At 34.6% G+C, this 21,582-nt stretch overlaps 3 protein-coding genes across 4 annotated transcripts; 1 reads left to right on the forward strand and 2 right to left on the reverse strand.

Moving 5' to 3' along the window:
• The first annotated feature begins 29 nt into the window (after positions 1 to 29).
• LOC140767172 (disease resistance protein RGA2-like) lies at positions 30 to 1,553 on the forward strand. Its single transcript, XM_073106991.1, has 2 exons — positions 30 to 143; positions 341 to 1,553. The coding sequence occupies exon 2, from the start codon at positions 375 to 377 to the stop codon at positions 1,506 to 1,508; it is 1,134 nt and encodes a 377-aa protein (XP_072963092.1). The 5' UTR covers positions 30 to 143; positions 341 to 374; the 3' UTR covers positions 1,509 to 1,553.
• Positions 1,554 to 2,545: 992 nt separating this feature from the next.
• Positions 2,546 to 7,979, reverse strand: LOC140767786 (very-long-chain aldehyde decarbonylase GL1-2-like). Its single transcript, XM_073107826.1, has 11 exons — positions 7,822 to 7,979; positions 7,503 to 7,717; positions 7,150 to 7,385; positions 6,739 to 6,958; positions 5,614 to 5,735; positions 4,579 to 4,835; positions 4,267 to 4,374; positions 3,618 to 3,824; positions 3,387 to 3,497; positions 3,050 to 3,223; positions 2,546 to 2,961 (listed from the first exon to the last, which is right to left on the reverse strand). The coding sequence occupies exons 1-11, from the start codon at positions 7,870 to 7,872 to the stop codon at positions 2,806 to 2,808; spliced, it is 1,857 nt and encodes a 618-aa protein (XP_072963927.1). The 5' UTR covers positions 7,873 to 7,979; the 3' UTR covers positions 2,546 to 2,805.
• An 11,927-nt stretch (positions 7,980 to 19,906) lies between these two features.
• Positions 19,907 to 20,934, reverse strand: LOC140767511 (transcription factor IBH1-like 1). Of its 2 annotated transcripts, none has more exons than XM_073107444.1 (2): positions 20,330 to 20,934; positions 19,907 to 20,238 (listed from the first exon to the last, which is right to left on the reverse strand). In XM_073107444.1, the coding sequence occupies exons 1-2, from the start codon at positions 20,884 to 20,886 to the stop codon at positions 20,184 to 20,186; spliced, it is 612 nt and encodes a 203-aa protein (XP_072963545.1). In that variant the 5' UTR covers positions 20,887 to 20,934; the 3' UTR covers positions 19,907 to 20,183. The 2 variants fall into 2 exon arrangements, with proteins under 2 accessions (XP_072963545.1, XP_072963546.1); XM_073107445.1 differs by having other exon boundaries at positions 19,907 to 20,257.
• Positions 20,935 to 21,582: the final 648 nt, after the last annotated feature.

Raw genomic sequence — 21,582 nt, forward strand, 5'->3', positions numbered from 1 at the left:
CATCACCATGAAAGAATACGAATTATACTTTTCTTCCTCTACTTGCCATTCTCCTCTCCTTTAACCCACCCCTTTGTTCTGCTTGCCTCTCTCCATCTCTACTCTCTGCTTCCATCTTCCAACTTCTTTGCCATTCTTATAAGGTATGATATATATTTATATTTTTGGTTGTTATCCGGCAAATTAATAATCTTTTAGATCAATTGTTTATTTAACATAATATGAAGGATTGATTTTTGTAATGCTTATTTCGAACTTCACATAAGTGTTTAAAAGAATGATATACATTATTTATTCGTTACTTAATAGCTTAAATTTTGCTCAACTGATTGTTTAATAGAAGCAAATAATCATCTCAAACTATACTCTCAACTATGCTACGAGATCTGGAGACCACCATCCTCCCCCAATTCCAGCTCATGATCGAGGCTGTCGAGAAGAGCTGCGAGCATAGGCGAGAGCTGGAGCTATGGCTGAAGAAGCTCAAGGATGCTCTTTATGAGGCAGCGGACATGGTGGACTTGTATGATCGCCAACTTCATAAAGAGAAACCGATGAAGAAACTTGTGAGAAAGTTGAACATAGGGATGTCCCATTTGGCCCTTCAAAAGAGTAATAAGATTAGAACAAGTCTAAATAAGTTTGAAAAGATTGCTTTTGAAGGTAATACATTCCATGAACTATCTAGTAGACGACCAAATGTGACCACCTCCATACCTCCACAACGAGTGTTTGGGCGAGATGATGAGTGCGAAGAGATAATAAATAAATATTTACTTAGTAAAAGAGGCTTTTCGGTCGTCGCCATTGTCGGCATCGCAGGTGCTGGTAAGACCACTGTTGCACAGTTAGTCTACAACGATGAAAGAGTAGCAGAGCATTTTGATGTTAGGATTTGGGTTTGCGTCTCTCGTGAGATCGACGTCTTCAAGTACACGAGAGAGATGATCGAGTCCGCTTCCAAGGAGGAGTGCCCACTTCTCGAGAATCTCGACGCGCTGCAAGGTGTGCTTATGAAAATGATAAGATCAAAGAAAGTATTGGTGGTGTTCGATGATGTTTCGTGTGATGAGTCGATGAACGAGGCAGAATGGGAACAACTTGTTGCTCCTCTAGCTGTTGGAGATAATGAAAGCAAGATGCTAGTAACTACAAGAACAGAGAAGATGCCAATGGCTTTGCACCCTAAGAACATTATGCGATTAAAGGATCTAAGAGAGGATGAGTTCATCTCACTTTTCATGCATCATGCTCTGGGTGAGACTAAATTAAATGACTCGTATCAACAAGAGGAGCTAGAGAAGATTGGGAAGCAAATCGTGCAAAAGCTAGGTAAATCTCCTTTCATGGCGAAAGCAGTAGGTGGTCAACTAAGTAAAAGACGAGAAGTAGGGGCGTGGAGAGCTGCTCTTGAGCGAGAGGATTTAAATGACACTGCACAAGCTCTGTTGAGGAGTTATCAACGCCTAGATACAGCGTTGCTTCTTCTATTTCAGTCTATTTCGTAAAGACTTACTATTTTTTTTTTCAAATAAAACTGTATTATTGTAATATGTGATTAGCACCCTGTCTTTAAGATAATTTGTAATGTGACCCATTTAGGATGCATATAATACTCGGCTAATTTATTCTAACTTATCTCTGAAAAGATGGCATCAGAATATGAATATTTGAACAGGGATGCTAAGTTTAACTTTTCCTTAACCTCTAAAATATCTTAGCATAAAAGCACCATTATAAAAGCAAAACTTTGTATATATATATATATATTTATATATTTAATTTTTAATATCTCAAAAATATACTGAGTTAATTTTAACCTACCAATAAATTATAAAATAAAAAATATTTTATTACTTTTAAAAATACTTAAAATAGTTCTTATTTTGACCGAGGGAAATTTGCATATGACATTCTATCTTATGACAAAATTACGGTTTGCACCATATATTTTTACTATTTGTAAATCTCGTATTATAATTTAAATATGTGCAGAAAAGATCCTACTATTAAATCTGTTAGTTAAACTTAACTAAATTTCTAAACTAAGTTAACTATATTAAAAAGATTACAAAAATACGCTTAGCTAAATTATACTTGCCTAACATGTAAGTAAAGATATTTTAGTCATTTAAAAAAATATTAATTTGATGAAATATTTTTATCTATCTAAATGGTTAGTTTAAATTTAACTCATAGTGTTTTCTGTACATAGTATTCGCTAAATTATATAGCTCAACTTGCAAATAGTAAAAATATAGATATTAAACCTTAATTTCATTAAAATACAGGGTGTTATATGCAAATTTACTTTAATGCATTAATTATCATAAGGGTATTTAAATTTTTGATAAATTTTCCTAGACTCCGCTTATTTTTTAAGCGGTACATTGACTCATATATATATAAAACTTCCTAAATACCTCTTTTCTGTAAGAAAATATCATGTTCAGCAAATATCTATGCAAGTAATCTCAGTAGCCAATCTCCATCATACCTAATTACCACTCAACTAAAGTAGTGAAGCCCTCTAAATACATGGACAAGGCCATCCACATCCACATACGAAAGATTAACATCTTGGTGCATGCATGCATGCATGCATTAAGCAAGGTTGATCATCGACACATCCCTATGGCAAACATGTGTTCATATATATGTGAGAGAGCTATGCTTCTCAATTTCTGTTACATTGAACAAGATCGAGATAGAGAGACACAGAGAGAGAGAGAGAGAGAGAAAGGAAATAGAGGCCATAAAGAGAGATGAATACATTATGTTATTATGTTATGGCACTTCTTAACCTCAGGCTGGTGATAGGCCATGCTTCAATGCAGCTTTCCAGACGACGTCGATCCGGTCGACGTCGATGGCGCCGACCTCGTGATGAGTCCAGCCTTCTAAATGGTGGACGACGCCGCCGGCGTGGCAGGCATGAACTATTCCTCTCTCCATTGTGTACTGTTTGTTTCATGGTGAAATCGTACTATTATTACTCTGTTGTAGAAAAACATGCAGCAACTTCAAAGTTATACATACTAAAGCTTACCTCGCAAACTCCTAACCCTTGCACATCCTTAGGAAGCCTCATGGCAGCCAACTTCCCATAGGTACAGTCTCTCCTGAAGCTAATGATTGGGGGGACAACGAATTGGTGGAAGTGCGTGCCCGACGGCGCCCATCTTTGTTCTCTCGGCGACAACCATTTTCCGACGAGCCACGTCTGTTAAAATAACATATTAACATATAGGAATTCTTTTCTTCGCTTTCGTACTCTATATTATTATGTGTTTATTGAAGATTACACTCTATCTTTTCATTGCTTTTAATTCGACATAAACCTTAAACCCTAAATAAATAAATAAATAAAGCCTAGTATTTGTTACCTTGCAATTTTGAGCTGCTTGGTATTTGGTGACTTGAACAAGGTAGTGTTGGAACTCTGGAGGGGCTTCCCTCTGAATTTTTAAGAACCTTTCAGTTGATAGAGTAAGCATCTGCAAAAGAAAAAGGAAAACAGAAACAGAGAGAAAAAATTACTTCATTTTTCTTAGTTAAATTTACTAGAGAATTCTTCTGATGAGATATATTAGCATTATATATATAAATATATATACCAGGACTCGAATTTTTTTCCTGCAGAGGTATAGAGCTATTGCTCTTCCAAGCTTAGATGTAGCTCCAGTGAGGAAGACCTCCTTCACATTGTTAGGAATTTCATTTAGGATCACTGCTGCTGTTAGTGTGTTGCCATGCACAACTCTCACTCTCAGATCTGGATGCTTGCTTACAAACAGTGTTCCACCTCCATTTAGAGCTTCATTCTAGAACAAACAGGAGAAAAAAAAAACAGAATAAATTTTCGAGTACCGCTATACATATTAGGATTGAATTTGAACTTAGCTTCTTCTGATTTGCTACTATGTTAGCTCATCAATTACTCTCAAAACTTTCTTTTATGTTCTAACTACTATGAAGTCTCATAACAAATAAATTAATCTATGTCAATAGAGAGCTACACCATAAGAAGAGAAATAAAAAGTTTAACAAGAAAGTACTAATGTGGCCCTGGAAAAAAGCATTAGGTCCCATGGGATCCTTTATCTGTAAGCTCTTATACCAACTCAATTAATCTAAGGGATCCATTAGTTTGGTACCAGAAATAATTAACTCCTTAGGACCACACTGCTCATTAATGCCTCCACATGGTTCTCTGTAAGGAGGAGTTATCCAGGGATAGATATTAAAAGGTAAGATAAAACTAACCTTGTTCAGTGCAGCAAGGCTTAGCACCTTCACTCCCATCTTATCTGCCCTTAGTATTGCTAGCTCAATTTGCTTATTGATGCCATCTTTCGCAAACGGTAAGAAGTACTGCATGCATTCAAGATCATATAATTTAATAACTGCTCTAAAAGCTTAAGCTGATAATGAACTAGAATTTTATTTTGATACCAGTAGATGCATATAAGATGACTAAATTACTCCTTTTTTTTTTTATGAAGTAAACAATTTATACTTGGTTAAAATGATCATCTTTAAACTCTAGAAACAACCATGAGAAAAAGAAAAGTAGACCTGGAATCCGTATCTCGGAACAGCCCACGTTTGGTGGAGTCGACCCCTGAGGTTGTAGAAGCTGACCAAGAAAGTCTTGGACCAAATCCACATCGCCACCATTGCCAGGAAGGCCAGAGGCCAAAGAGGCAGCAAGAGGGGATTAAACGCGAAGGGCATCGAGCTAACAGCACGGAAACCAAAAGCTACGTGCATGGAGGAGATCACGTCCACCACATGCACGAGGAAGACGAAGTCTGGAACTTGGTCATTCTTCCCTGCAGAATCGAATAGAAATCACCAATAGGATGTCAATTTATCAACTACTTTAAAAAAAGAAAAAGATTAAGCTAACAGAGAATGATAGCTTTAATATTATTTCATATGTATATTCTTCAAACACTTTCTTAAAACAATCTGAATAATAACCACAAAAAAACTAATAAGAATAAACTTTGGAGGAATATAATATATATATATATACTCAGTAAATTCCCTAGTTTTAATCTTTTGAAATTCAAACTGCTGTGGCATTGGAGTTCTTTATTCATCAGTAAAAGAAGACAAGATCAAATTAAAGAAAAAAAGTGGCAGTAAGATACTGCAAGTTACCTTGTCATGTGGCAGGCAAAGCCATAAAAGCAAAAGTGCTTTAAGTTCAGAAAAGACTAGTTCTGGGCCAGCACCAAACACCCAAAACTTTGTACAAATAAATTGTCATTTGATGGCCCAAGGCGAAACTATTCCTATATCTCATGCATAGTAAGTACTCCATTTGGGAGATGCATCTATCTGCCACTATCTTACTGAGAACTTTATTTTATTAGCACTTGCAACTACTGGACATGCGCCTTGCATTGGCTATCAACAATGTTCAATACTAGTAATCACTTTGTGCCCATAATTAAGTTCTGTACCCCACTGCTTGTTTCAAATAGGAATTGATAGTACCAAGTGGGAAAAATAAAATAAAATAGCATGCAAATAGTTTTTCTTATTTGATTCATCTATACTAGTTTGTACACTTTCTACTAGCTAGTGAGGATGCACTTGTACCTGAACTTATCTCCTTCTGCAACTCCCAGGAGTTGGTATTTAGTGTTCCTCCTATTAAATCAAACAGAGGCATAAAGAGGCAGAAATTTGAGCTCTTCTCTATGTTGTGTAAGCTGTAATACCTGCATAAATAAATTTAAAAAGGTACACTCCATTTGAGCTTCTTTTGGGCCATAAATGAATGATATTAATTGTAGTAAATTAAATAGGAAGAGGTAATTGGATCGGCCTTTAAGGAGTAAGACATGATAATTCACTGAGATCCACTATCAATATTATGAGGTTTTGGTCCCCCATCAGATGAGAACAAATTTGCACAACTAATAATACTGTATAATTGACTTGAGAAATTATTGATATCACAGTAAACTTTACTATTTGTGGGCAAAAGTCAAGACTAAATACTTTCAAAGGTTTTCAGGGGAATTAAATTGAAGGGTTCTCCTAGCATGCATGCTGTAGCAAATGAGTCATTTTCATCAATTAAGCTTATTTGGTGGCATGACACCAAATAACAGGCTGGTAGAACTAGACAGCATATCAGAATGGATTAATTGGGGCACTAATTATCATAGTTTTGGCCATTAGCTATTATAAGAAGATCAATTAAGACCTTGGTGAAGGGTACAAGCTAAAGTTTTGAACTGAAAGAATGTTTGCTTAGCTAATTAATGAGGCAGCATTTGGGAGAAGTTCTCCAACTCATTATATATGAAACTTTCCCATCACAACTAATTACTCACATTCCATTCCTAGTACTAACTTCTTTGACTACCTTTGTAATTATTTCTTATACTTTGGAAAAACTTATCCCATGGAAATTACCTAATCTTATGTCTTAATTTTTTTTTCACTGTACTTAGAGTTTGTGCATGAAAATATTAAAGGGAGGTTTGGGTTACTGGTGTGGGTTACTAGTTTTAAGGTATAGTGCTACATGACATTCATTTAAGTCAGCAGTACTAAAGTTTCTAGGTAACATCCTACTTGTAGCCCATTGAAGGCAATGTCATCTAGACTGTCATTACACGAGCACTTTACCTTGACCTTTAACTTTTAAGTTACTGCTATAGCATCAAAGAACAAAACGTAAAAAGTAATTAAAAGGGGGGTAAAAAGACTTACGTGGGAGTATAAATGAGGTATCTAAGGAAGGGGATGGCCTGAAATAGTTTGTGAGGAAACACCTCCACATTGGAGTATCCCATGCACCTTAGGAAATCAAACATGAAGATGTGGCCATAGATCAACCCAATGGAGCCAGATCCCAGCAAAAACGCCCCAAGAATTGGTCCTCCCATTGCGAATGTCAACACAAGGTGCTCCAAAGGCGTGGCAAATCCAGCTGATCCAAAGAGGAAAAGAAACAAAAAAAGAAAAAAGAAAAAAGAAAAAAAAACAAGTTACAAAGCAGCAACATTTAATACCCCTATGCCCCCTTAAAGAGGGGGGAGTGGAAGAAGACAAACTGGTCCAAAGAAAGGTAAGTGGTTTCATTTCCTCATGCATTAAATTATCACTGTTTGCAAGTTGTACCTGTGTAGGGTTGGGTGACTACAAAGGAGTGATGGGCTGAGTGGTATTGGGAGAAGAGAAGGCCGTTACTATGCAAGCACCTGTGCACCCAATAGAACACTGGCTCTGATAAGCCTACATGGATCACTAAAGCAATGAAAGAACCTCTCAAATCCCACAGTGGCAGCTCCTTCATGGGTGGGAGTGTGTTGAAGAGCATGGATCCAATCAGAGCTTGGAGAATAAGAAAGTCATCCCTGACAAAGAGTTGGTGAAAGAAATAATAATAAGAAGAAGAAGAAAAAAAATAGTCAGTTCGAACTCATGATTTACTGTTATGATGGTATGTTAATATGTTTGTGTTAAGTACTGACCATTGCCATTGCTCATCGATCTGCTTGAAGTTGATGCCGTCTCTGACCACCCTCCGCCGCCTGGTGAAGAAGAGCATGCTGCTGAAGGAGAACCAGAGCTGGTGGACGAGGGCTCTTATGGCATAGAGGACAAAGAGGTGAAGCCACCATGAGTCTAGTTTTCCTTGTGACCATGAATGCATGGCCTTGGCTATGAGAGGCCCATAAATGACATACTGCACGAGAGAACCACACATCATGATCTTTTTATTAGTATCTGAACATAAAAACACACTATTCATGTACATGAAAGGAGGAGTAGGGAGATTAAGATCCATGCCTTGTATGAACCCATGTTAGCCCATGGCCAAGAAGACAAGGGGGCACCCATTTCCTCTCACACCTAGGATCGAGAGAAGGAGAAAGAGAGAGAGAGGAGGGGATAAAGAGAGGGTTTGCTTATCTATGTTAAGGACACTCTTGTGTCTATATATAACAAGAGGTAAGGTAGAGATAAAGTGATAGGGAAGTTTAGTAGTAGATCTTAGTTGGCTTAGTTATATGATCATTTTCTATAGCAACTTAATTAAATTTCACTTTAGAAGTTGCTAGGAAGCCAAATCTCTCCTCTCTCTCCTCTCTCTCCTCTCTCCTCTCTCCTCTCTCCTCTCTCCTCTCTCTAAGAGATGGGTATAGGTGGGCCCACGCATCCATAAAGGCTAAAATTTAAGAACACAGCCATGAGCAGTTGCACCTCCTAATCAATACTCTGGTGCTGAGATTTTGTCAAGCACATCACGAGGGGCATCCAACCATCATGGCCATGGATTCAGAGCACTCCAATTATACCACGCATCATCCCCACAGCTGTCTCCTGTGGTCTGGTCTTCCATGGCTATTTGGACACTTAGTATTAATGTCATGAGAGGGATATTATAACCATCCAGGTTCATAAATTAAGAAATAATAAATATGACCAACGACGGGTTAAAAATAGTCTCAGATCAAATGAATCCGAATCCTATCTTATGATCAACCTTGCCTTGTCTAATTCTAAACTCCAGCTATAACAAGCCGCTTGATTATAGCAATTTAGATCAGATTAGTTGCAAGCTTGACTTGACTTGGAAGTGAGTTCAATTCAACTATCTGAGCCAAGTTAATCTGAGTTCAAATTTGAATATACCAAGCTTAAATATAGTCCTCGAAATAAATTTCGTATTATGTAGAAAATATATATTAACAACACTCTACATTCTTCTTTTAGTATTATTTACACTCTACCAAATGTTATTATATGTATGAGTTAAATTAACTGTAAATACGATATGATTCGGTCTTTAACGTCCAGTAAAGAGTATTTCAAGTATTGTCAGATATTTATTTTTAAAATTTAATTTATATAATACAAGCAAAATGTAAGGTATTTTTAATAAATTTCCCTAGAAAATATGTACATAGAAATTACGAAACTTAAGGAGCCAGGCTTGTTTGAGCCGATAACCTTTGAAGCTTGACTTAAAATTAATTTAAATTTGATTTGAGCTTAATTGAACTTAATCAAGATTAAATGACACAGTACAATCATTTGTACTATGTTGTTCATATCCAAGGAGCTAGCTATACATCTATGCAAAAGTACTAAAAGGATCAAATGTTCATGATTGCTATTATGATCACTGAAGTATAAGAAAGTTCTTCTTTAATTGCATACCGACTTGGATGGTATGAATGTATAAGTTAATTAAGTAGTTAAGTTCCATTTTCTGTAGTCTTTGACAGTACTCAAAACTCTTGGTTTACAGTAAACTGATCATTTGATTAGCTTGCATTTAGGTTAATTGAATATATTTTATCCTGTAATTTGGATATAATTTTTTTTTTACCTCCTTGAGCTTTTATATTTCTTTAAAACATTAATAAATAAATAAATAAATATTGGTTGAATGATACAAAACAAAAGATTAGGAGAGTAAAACAAAAGCGCAAATTAATTTACAATTTAATGAAAAGTTGACCCAAAAAAAAAAGGTTAAAGTGATTTCATCCGAAATCGTATTGGGGGGGGGGGGGTAAATTATATTTAACTCTTTCTTTTATGTTCTCTTTTAAACAATATCACAATTAGCGAAAACGGGAGGTTTGATTAAGTAACACTATCTTGGTTTCAACCTAGGTAGGCGAAGGAGTATATATTATATGTAAAAAGTCAAAATTTAATATGTTTAAGTTCTAAAATCTATTTTCAAAAAATTTACAGTAGAAGTTGGGAAAAGCATTTTAGGAATATGATTGTAAATATTTTTACACTTAATGGAGGTGAAAAAAAAAATATAAATTTGGCTGGCCCAAACCAATAAAGTAAAAGAGACCTATTTCTGCCAACAAAGTAATAACCCACCCACTCCAAACTACGATCATGTAAACTGCCGGACATACAACTTTGAACACATTGATTCTTATAATTTATGATATTGTTTGAGGACAAAAAAAAAAAAAAAAAAAGAAGAAAAAAGAGTGGACCAATTTTGACTTGTATAAAAATGGATCAACTGGGTGTCTCGTAGTTTAATGGGTTGAAGATTTAACGTAGGAACCTAATCCATTAATGTGACTGACACTGCACATACACTGGTCAACTAGTGACTCTACATTCATACAACTTCTAACATGCATGAATCTTATCTACCCTAATTTGGGACTAAGGGGCTGATCCCACACGAAATGGTCGGAGCATATCATATAAATAATACTTACTCAAATACTATGACTTCTTATTTTCTCTTGATCGGAATCAGAATCTTAATAGTGATCAATACATCGGCATGCATCCCGCCAACGGTACACCTAGGATATAAAAGGTTATATTTGATTTATAAGAAATAAGCTTATACTTTTCATTTATTTTTATTTTCATATTTTCTCTACTATTATTTTACCCTAATGGTAGATACCCGAGAAAACAAAATATTATAAGTTTTATACTAATTTGTTACTGAGTGTAACTAGTTAACTCGTAATGTTTTTGAGGCAATAAAGAGAAAAATGTGAAAGCTAAATAAAACATGTTAAAAATGCATAGCGTAAACGATAATAAAACCAAAAGAGAAGCTTCGAATATAATTTGACTAACATTATAACACAGCTCAAAAATTTGTAAGCAATAGTTCTTATTCAATGGTATGATGCATGTGAGATGAAATCAATGGAATGTAAGAATGATTTGCATGATTTGCGAGGATTTTAAGAAATAGCTTTGTTTTGTGACAGGCATAAATTCTCTTTCATTGCCGACTATGAACTTAGAATTAATGAGATATTTATTATGCCATATTGTGAAGTTGACACATACCAGCATCAAAATAAGACTTAATGTTTGAAAAGGAAACATCAAGTTCGGAAAAATGATCCGAGAAAAGAAGAAAATAAAGAAAATAAAGAGCTTTCTTCCAAGTGTTTTTAAGGGAAATGAGAATCTATTAATTAGCTATCAGCAAGACAAACATAGAAGCTCGAAAAACTGCAACAAAGTATCCAGAAAAATGTCCTTTTAAGTACACCAAAACCTAACAACTATCCAGATTTGTAAACCAATATTTACTCCAATTTGCTTCGCATTTTCGACAATAATAACATCCACAGTAGCAATTTTTACTATATCAATCTAAGTTTTTCTAACCTTGCTATCAAGTATGTATATTTCTTTCCTCTTATTCATGGCACTTCAATTTTAATGGGACCATTTTATGTACTGAGTGAACCATGAAATATATCTGACTTAGTATGAAAACTAGCGAGCAATACTTTTGTAAATAGTATATCTGTTTGCAATTTTTACCTACTTATTTGCTTATTGCATTCGAGCTAGTTTTAGAGATGGATGGTGAGTTCAAACCTAGTTATTAATCCATTTTGATCTCTATCTTCCACTATTTATATGTGCCCAGTAGTGCGAAGTATCATATATTTTATTATTCTTTTATCTATCTATGTCTCCGTATACAGTGGTCCTATGTGAAGAATATTTTTACAAGTAGAAACGACCACTTATATTTTCCTCATAAAAGAAAAAAAAAATATTTAAGAAGAAGCAACCGCCTGCATTCAAATGAATAGGATGTAGAGAATCAGAAGATATTAATAGATAGATAGAGAGAAAGCCATGGTGGGTTGCATCAAGAGCTAAAGCTTATATTTTCCTCACAAAAGAAAAGGAAAGAAAACAAGATATAAATATATATATAAAGAAGAAAGAAGCAACCGCTTGCATTTAATTGAATAGGATGTTGAGAATGAAAAGAGGCTGAGAGAGTGAGAGAGGAGTCCTGATGGGTTGCATCAAGAGCTTAGCTTTAAATGAGGGAGAGTAGGTGGCAATGTGTTGTTGGAGCTGTCATCTGTACTATCTTAGACCCAATAAATGATCAAAATGAATGAGTTGAAATAAGGAAGAAGAAGGGAAGAAGGGAAGTCGTATGCAAATTAAGCTCCACTGCTCACCTCAGGAGGACACATGCTGCTCTTAAATACCTCCCCATTAGTCCTCATTCAAATATATATGTCTTTGTTCTTTACTTGCTAGTCTTCAAGGAAAATATATGACATGATGTTGAAAGACAACCACTAGAAAAAAGAAAGGAAAGGTGGTCCTCTATGAATCTATGTTGGTTTTGATCCTGTATACAAACAATGATGCATAATATTATTTTTTGGAATAATTCTCGTAAGATAATTTCATGTTATGATTAATCACACTAGCAAATATGGACTAAAACACATGTTACTTGTACGCAATGTGTTTATATAATTAGACATTATATGCAAATAATATGGGTTTTAAATAGATTTAATCTTTTGGTTCTTTCAGAATTATCATTATAGTTAATTTTTAATATAATATTCCTAAAAGATTATCTTATTAAAGTTAATAAATATATATAAATGACTAAAATACCTCTTCTATGAACTACCATATATATTTCATTGTATTATTATATTGAGTATAATAACACCAAATAACTTAATTTTAAATTATTTTTAATAATTTATATAAAGATAAAATACTAGTTAGATCAAAGTTATGTCTCAAACGAAATGACATCTTTAAATAAAAGAATGCAATGATTTCAACAGCAATTATGTAAAATTCTGTATCAATATTGTTATTATCCGAATTAAGATCCTTGTACAACCATATACGGCCAGCCGAGGATTGTAATTAATTTTTGGATGCTGAAAGATTACTACTGTTGCTAATCCATGGTGGTGCTGAATTGGCGATGCATGTAGGTATGAATGACGCCACTAACATGATAGCATTTGGAATATTTAGACAAGAGGAATATGTTCGACTACATGACATACACGGTCACATCAACTGCGTGCCATTTACTCCCATCCTTGTTCTCTTGTTAGGCATGGACCAAGATTGATTGCCAACCCAATTTAAAGGTAGAGGTGGGTTAGGTTAGAGTTGGACGTTAGGGTTTAATAAAAAGGATTAGACTTGCAATTGATCTTCTAGAAAGTCAACCACTTGGTTACATTTGTAATGGCCTATTATTTTTCTTGATCATTTAAGAGGGTGGTGTACTATGTTGGACAATAGGGTCATCCCTCTTCAATAATTAGGTAGGATAAACAAGTTCTAGAGGTAGCTATGTGGTAGGATATGGTTAAATTGAGTTCAAGCTGAGATAAATACGACATGTTTATTAAAACAAGTTATATAGGTTGTAAATAGATTATCGTTTTATATGTTTATTTTAATTTTAAATAGATTGATTCTAGTCAAACTCATTTATGACCCAAATTCGATTATACCAATGCTAGTTGGGCCCTGTAGTGTCCTTTAAATGCTGTTGCAATAGCACTGACGTATAAGATTTTCTAGGTTAAAAGAAGATGATAGATATTAATAGAGGTAAGTGTAAAACATAAAAGGATGAGCTTTATTGATAGATATCAAATAGCCATAAAGTATATACTGTTCAACTAAAAAGCGATTTATATATAAATCTTTTTAATATTTGCTCGAAAGTTGCTATCTCTATTAATAGTTACACTTAGCTAGTCGGGAATTTAAATTAATTTTGAAGTGTAATAGATGCATAAAGAAAATTAGAGGTAGACCTTAAATAGCCAAACTCTAGAAAGATAATGATTTTTAGTAGTTATATAAATTTAACTATATCCTTAGTTATAAACTTACTAAAAAGAGATAATCTCTTTTTCACCTCTTGAAATATTATATATTTTTTTCAAAATAACCTTCTTCTTTTTTGTATATAATGACCTCCATAACTATTAGAAATACCTCACCCTCCAAACGTCGTTGACGGAATCGGTGAATTGATCAAATTGCCCCTCCATTTATCATGATGGGATAGTTAAGTAGCTTGGTTAATATTAAATTTTTTAATTCCTTCATTGCCCTCGTGCCTCTCCACTTCTCTTCCTCTCCTCTCTAGTTCCCTACTTGTCATGCTGGTTGTTGTCGCTACCAGCCCACCTCAAACAGCCCCATCTCCTTCCCTAATAGTTTCGAGATGACTCCTCCCTCGTGTTGCCCCAACCCACCAACCTCAACCCCCTCAACTTTTAGCTGCTACTACCGCCAATAACAACCTACGACCCCCTCCACCCCATGTCCATTGACGACAACACCTCCCCGACTCCATCCACTCACCGTGTCGATCGTCGTGGTCGCCAACTCACCTCAATCAACTCCGCTATTGCATTTGAAGTCGCTCCCTATGGCGATCTACAAGATCTTGTTCTCTCTTCAGATGTGGCCCTTGGTCTCGATGTAGGCGAGCTCATACTAGATGGAGCTCAAGGTGGTGTTCCCGAATTGGTGGAGGGTCATCATGAAGGTCGACATGGACGGTGAGGAGCTACAAGTTCTTCTCCAGATCATTGATGACGACGCAGCTGCCGCAAAGGATGTAGAAGTGGTCGAGGAGTTGCTTGTTGAGAGAGAGGACGAGGGGCTCCAAGGTGGTGATGTTGGCCTTTATAGCCTTGCTTGGGATGGCCATCAAGTCTTAGAGAAGTGGGCGGATCTGTCTTGCCTTAATTGGTCGTAGTTGCTGGAGGCGGTGGTATAGCTATTGAAACTATGCTAGTCCAAGATATAACTTTGATGGGGGCCTTGACGGAGTTGTAAGTCGAAGAGGATGCAAATCTTACTCATGATCTCGGAGCTGTGGAAGATGAGCACGGTGAATCAGAGTTTAAGCTTCAGCATGCCACTCCTGACTAACACTGAGCTACGGAGGAGGCGATAACGATCAATGCCATGGAAGCGACGGCTAAGGTGGTGAGCTAAGTAAGAATTAGTGACCGCAGCTATGGAGGGAGAGGATGAATAGGGGTAGTTTTATCCATCTAAAATTTACTCATAACTTGCATATGACTTGCTCATGTATGAGAGGTACAATTGTCATATATTTGTCATGTAACATCTTTTGGGTTTTGAAATATATAATAGATTCCTAACGGATAGATCCAAGTGAGGTATTTTTAAAAGTCCGGAGAGTTATTATGTACAAAAAAAAGAAACATGTTTAGGGAGTCATCATAAAAAAAAAAGTGAAAATGAAAATATCCCAGCTAAAAGCCATTTTACACATTGGTAATTTTAAAAGAACCTCCCAGAAGAGAGGAGGCGTCTATCTCAGCCATTGATCTATAACATAGATTTTCCTTTTCCCACCATACCAATGTAAAGATTTTTATTAAAAGACTAATCTGTGATGGTTGTAATAGAAAGAAATTAATGTAACTATTTTAGAGATCCTACCAAATCGTTGTTGATTTTTCTAAGGAGCTAGGAGGAATTGCCAAAGTTATATACTTATAAAGTCATTGTTGGCTTGAGGATTCTATGAGTTAAATCGATTCCTGCATTTTACTTTTATTACATCAATACATCTTAAGTTAAATCTAACTCAACTACTACTAACCTACTAACCTAATAGACAATATTTTATTATTTTTAAAAATAAAAAGAAAAATATTTACCCTTCAATAAAATTGTTTACCCGAGGGAATAATTAAGATGAGTTAACTTAAGTGGGTGATGCAAATCAGATCAGATTGGATCATATCAAGGGGAGATTGGACTCAATGGATTGAGTCTAGTTATCTTTTCTGCTTATTTATTTTAATTAGAGTTTTATTAGGGTATAATTTGTTAGTTAAGCTAATTCAGTTCTACGCAGTTTCGATAAAATATTCGTAGAATATTCTACAGATGTCAGAATAATATCAAACCAGCTGGATAAAATCTCAAACCTCTAGATCTACAATTTTGATATTTACAACTTCTCCACATTTGTAATCAATATGTGGCGAAACGAAGGATTAATAAAAAAGACTGATTTAGTTAAGTTAGTTAGTTAGCTTTATCTTATTGTTTGAATTTCAAATAAATCAGATAATTCGCGATGTGTATCCGATCCGCTAAAGATATTTATTCCTATAAATAGAAGTGGACATATGTTGATAATAATCATTGAATGGAATAAATCTAAGTTTAGCCAAGTTATTATTTTCGTCTTTAGAAGTATTCCAATCTTCCAAATCCTAGCCACCTCCAATAGCCACTTTACCTCCGACGACCGCTGCAATGTTAAATATTACCTATCTTCACTGTTTTATTTTTAACTTTTTATTTTGACCTCCGATTTAGGTGAAACTAAAGCCATTGGAACTTTGACTCACGAGACTATCGCCACCTAAATTTCATAATTTTCTTAAGTCCGGATCATTTTAGATCTGGTTCATATCAATAGGGATTTTATGATCATTGTGCATATATTTCAACTTATCTATATAGTAATTATTAGCTAAGTGGATTAACATAAGGATGCTTGTTACTAATTAATCTAATCTTTTAGAAGAGATGGTATAATATCACTGTTTTGGAACAGATCGAAGGTCTTAATTGAGTTCAACGTATTAAAATGTCTCAAACTTAGATTTAGGAAGGAGTGCTAAAATATAAATGACTGAAGCTATTGCTCGATCTTTGTCAGCTTAAGCTTTTAGAGAAAATGGTAAATTATAACTTATGATCACCTCGATAGACATTACATGTGAAACACCGCTAACTACTTATTCTTTTTTCCTTCTTCCTTCTTTTTTTAAAGTATAACAGTAACTGTTATCCATCATCAGAAATCTCCTGTTTAGCTTCTTCTTCTTCATATGTTTCATGCTATATAAAGGGATTCGCACTCATAGTGATAACGTTTGCATTTACTTCAAAGCATGACATATATATGATCACATAGACACCCCCATGGAAACCACCAACCCTAAAAGATAAAGGCCGCTTGCTATTAGGGAATGCATAACTTTCCATTGGCATGAAGAACTCCAACTGCATGCATGCATGTCTTAATTCAGTAGGACCACAATAATATATATATATATATATCTTGTCTCTTTGGGCTGCAACCTTTTCAACTTAATTGGTAAAAGATATAAATGGATCAATCAGAGGACTTAGATAAGAAGATTTTATTTATCATGTATGCTCTTAAAAAATATTTATTTGCTTTTGCGCCAATTAAAGTTGATATTTATATGTATACCTCTCAAATAGGTATGTTATTTCGATAGATATGCTCCTGGTTTTTATAAAAGTTTAAGTCTCAATAATTGAATAGAAAAAAGATAAAGATACCTTTAACTAAGATAAATATATAAAAGCTAGAATAAAAATATCTTTTTATCTTTTATATTTAAATATTTTTAAAATAAAAGTTTTATAGGTAACATATGTAAAATTTTCATTTTAAAGATTTTAAAAATTATATTTAAATATAATGCAGACTTATATAGGCAATGCAAGCTTTTTACCAAGCAATTCAGCATTATTCGAGAAGACTTTTAACAATCACTATAGATAAATTATTATGTATATTTAAATATAATGCAAACTTATATAAGTATTGCAGACTATTTATCATATAGTGTGCACTTGTTTCCTTGCATTGCATTGCATTGCAGACAAACTTTTTTTGCATATATGTGCCGACATAGTTGCGAGTATATTTTTGCAGGCATATTTGTTTGCAATGGTAGAGAAAATTACAGTATGATTCCTTTCAAAATGAGAGAGATGAGAGAGTATATTTGACATGACTTTGAAAGAAAGAAATGAATATAATTTGAGTGTTGTCCTCCAGAGGACAAATCTATAACTTTTTCTATTAATTTGGTGGTATAAGATAAAGACAAAAGAAGAATAAGCACTAACAAGTTCATTAATTTTAGACAAATTTGATCAGATTCATTATCGAGTAATCCTACAATGATGATCAACATTCAAGTTAATCCAATTAATTAGTAATCAAAAGAAGAGTATGAGAACTAACCATGCATGAACCTAAGCAACTATGAAACAATTACGATATCTATTTTGGATATCTCACCCTGCATGCATGCATGCATGCAGCGCAATCCCAACGGTTAGCCGTTGCATTATGAACATATCATGTAACCTTCAGGACAATGACATGAAACTATGTGCATGCATTGGGTGTTACACTATCCACCGGTGCAATAATTAACATGGAACTTAGTTATGCTATTGCTCTGACATGTCATAATCTTGACTAGATTAATCGAATAAAATCGAGGCGAATTTATTAAAAATCTATCGTTCACAATCCATTGTATAAATATTTTATCCTTAGAGAAAATGTACTTATTCATAGTTGTTTGGCTTAATTGCACCAACTTCTCTCACCAACTTTTTTATAAGATAATATTTATACGAAGAAAATATCCCTATCGCCACACCTTTCCATCGACGGCAAAGTAAATCTTGCACTTTGATATGAATCGCAGAGAGATTAAGTGCTTAGGTTAAAAAGTACAGAGAAGTTCGGAACAATTACGACAGATCAGATAGGGATTGGGCAATTTGTATGAAAAAGACTATTTAATTATTGTATTAATAATTTTAAGCTCATCAATTTTCGAGTTATGTTTTCGGATCTCTTTCACAGCTTTGCCCTAGTAAAGTAAAACAAAAAGATCGTCATATCCTGAAATTATACATAAATACTATATAAAATGTATGCTTTTTATTTTTGTTAAATTACACATTCAAATATTATATATGTAAATTATATGCAAAGAGTATATAAACTATTAGGACTAAGGGCTTTTTTTTAACAAATTGACCCTTTTATAAAATTAAAATACCCCTTATTTGACTTCAAAATATAGCTTTCCATTTAGTTTTATTCAAGGATATTAATGTCATTTTATATCTATAGTTATTTTAACTCATATATAGCAACCGACAGTTAAGAAAACTAATGGCAGAATATTTTTAAGCCATTTAAGTAAAATGCAGGGGGTAAATGACAAATATCCATATGTTAGTATGTGAATGTTAATAAAGATAAAAGTAGGGCGTTTCTAATAAATTTCCCTACAACTTAAAAGGACTGAAAAAAACTTATTCCAGGGTAGTAAGGTCATTTTACATCTATAGTTATTTTAACTCATCTATTTAGTAACTTACAATTTAAAAAAACTAATGGCAGCATATTTTTGAGTCATTTTAAGTAAAATACAGGGGTTAATTGACAAATATCCATATAACAAGGTGTAAACGATAATAAAGGTAAAATGTAGGGTGCCTTTGATAAAGTTTAGTTTAGGCCGGCCCAATTGAAGCCCAACATTAATCTTCATATCTATATATATATATATATATATACCCAGCTATCAGCCTTTATAAAGAACTAGAATAATAGTTGGAATAACATCATATTGAAATTAATCTATGCCTTGATATCTTTCTTTATTATAAATCATGCTCATAACGATCTAACGAAAGAAAAGGAACCAAATAGTGATGTTACTGTTCATGAGGAAAAGAAGATTTCATACTCTTTATCCTTAATCTCTTGCCCAAGAGTTAATTAATTATCTAGAGAAATTTGCAAACATTTTGGCCAATCAAGCATCTAAAAGTTTGAGCCAGTTCTCAGGAAAGTAGATCTCTCTTTTAAGAGAGTAATTACTAACTCTTACAACATAGATTTATTTAATTAAGAGCAATGAAAGAAGAATAATCTAGTATTAATTAGAGTGAAAAATTTGAGAAAAAAAAAGAGAGGTCTAATTTCTGATATCTGAATTGATCATTATAGTTATGATTTTTCATCAATAAAACATATATATTTATTGCATAGAGGTGATGAGTTTGCAGACACACTAACCAAGCTTTCAATCTTTCTAGAAATCTATTAATCTTTAAGGTTTGTCTAGTGAGTATATTTTATTGCAAAATATACTGGGAAAGAAACCAATGAATTTTCTAAGTTGAAATGAACTTTGTGCCACTAATTAGTATATTGATTAATGGCCTAGCTAATTGATGGTTAATCTTAGCATACCAAATATATATGTGTTAATAAGAAATAGACTACAATTCTTCATACATGAGGTGGTTTCTTCAGTTGTTGGAAACCCTAACCTCTTTCCTTCCAGTAGATTAATATCTTACAGAAACCTTAACAATTTGGAATTGGCTTCAGACACTAATTTCCTCAAGTTTCTAGGCTAATGGCATTCAATTCATCACCATTAATCTCTCCTGGTAGTTTCAATGCCATTTGAAGCCTTGCCTTGTCTGGAAAACTTTCCTTTCTTCTGCTGGGAAAAAAGCTCTCACTTACCAACATTTGGAGCTTCCATTTCTTTCAGTGTGCATTCAGAACAGGCCCTAAGTTCACAAATCAAAACTGAGAAAAAGGAAATGAGAAGATATAATGGATTAATAGATAGATAGATAGATTAGCTAAGCAAAAAAATACCTGAGCTTTGATACTTCTGTGGCTCTTGAAAGGCATTGCAAGAGATCAACTTGTGCTCTAAGATGACTAACATAATCGAAGGCTTCATTTAATAAAGAGAGTCCATCTAAGAACTCACCCCCTGGTATCATCTTCTTAAGAACTCGAGTCCTCTTCTTCGCCATACTCCTAGCAAGAACATTTGCTTCTAACCTACGGGGCGGCGCATGTCGAGCTTTACTCCTCCTGGACGAACAAATCCGATAAGATCTTCTCAAGATCTTCTTACTCCTTTGCACATTGCATGATAGGTAGCATGACTTGGTTAACCTCTCATACTGCTTCCCTGTGATGCTTCTCAAGAGTGCATGAGACTGCTCCTTCTTGGAGAGGCTTGTGATGAGTGCATTGGTCCAGTTTGCGCCGCCTCTCGCGAAGGCCATGGCGATGTCCGCAGAGGACTTGATGGCTTCCTTTCTCTCCTGTAAGCTCATGCTCTTGGATGAAACACGAGATGCTTGGAGGCCCATGAGCATGTACTTGACGAAAGCTTGCTTGAATGAGTTAGGATCTTGCATGGTGTGTGTGTGTGTGTGTGTGTGTGTGTGTGTGAGTGAGTGATTGAGAAAACTAGGAAGGGATGCTAAGGTCTGTGCTAGTTATATGGAGATATATGAAGGCGAGTTCTACTCCAAAAGCATGGCATGTGACCTTAGCATTGCATGTGAGCCAATTACAACCATGGTCCATTACTTTTTCTCATTTTGTAATGTATTGTCTTACTTTTTTATCTTTGTTTTGTTTGTATTCTTCCTTAATTTTTCTCATAATCAAGTTGTAGAGTGAGAAGAGACAAGACTACCTCTATACATTGCTTGATCAAGGTCATCAGAATAGTAAGCTTGTCCTCAATATGTTACAAAGTGAAGTTAGATTATATAATCTAGTGTCCTTCTTGAGTTTAGCATAGGCTTTCAAAGCACTAGTACAATAATGGGATCAGCAACCAAGAAAATACTAGGGGAAGGAGGAGAGAGAGAGAGAGAGAGAGAGAGAGAAATCTTAGGAGTTTGGAAGAGAAGAAATGAGTAGAGAACCAATTCACTTTGGGTCATGGGCCCTCATGGGAAGAGACAGACCACATGCATGCACATGCTACCCAATCCCCACTCACATACAAATAACAATGACCTCATCTCCATGCATGTGTCTTGTACATAACATGACCCCCTTACTAGCTTTTTTTGTTATCAAATATCTAAAGGAATAGAAGC

Source organism: Typha angustifolia, chromosome 9 (genome assembly GCF_048772165.1).
Source record: "Typha angustifolia cultivar Huaian chromosome 9, ASM4877216v1, whole genome shotgun sequence".
Classification (NCBI taxonomy): Eukaryota; Viridiplantae; Streptophyta; class Magnoliopsida; order Poales; family Typhaceae; genus Typha; species Typha angustifolia.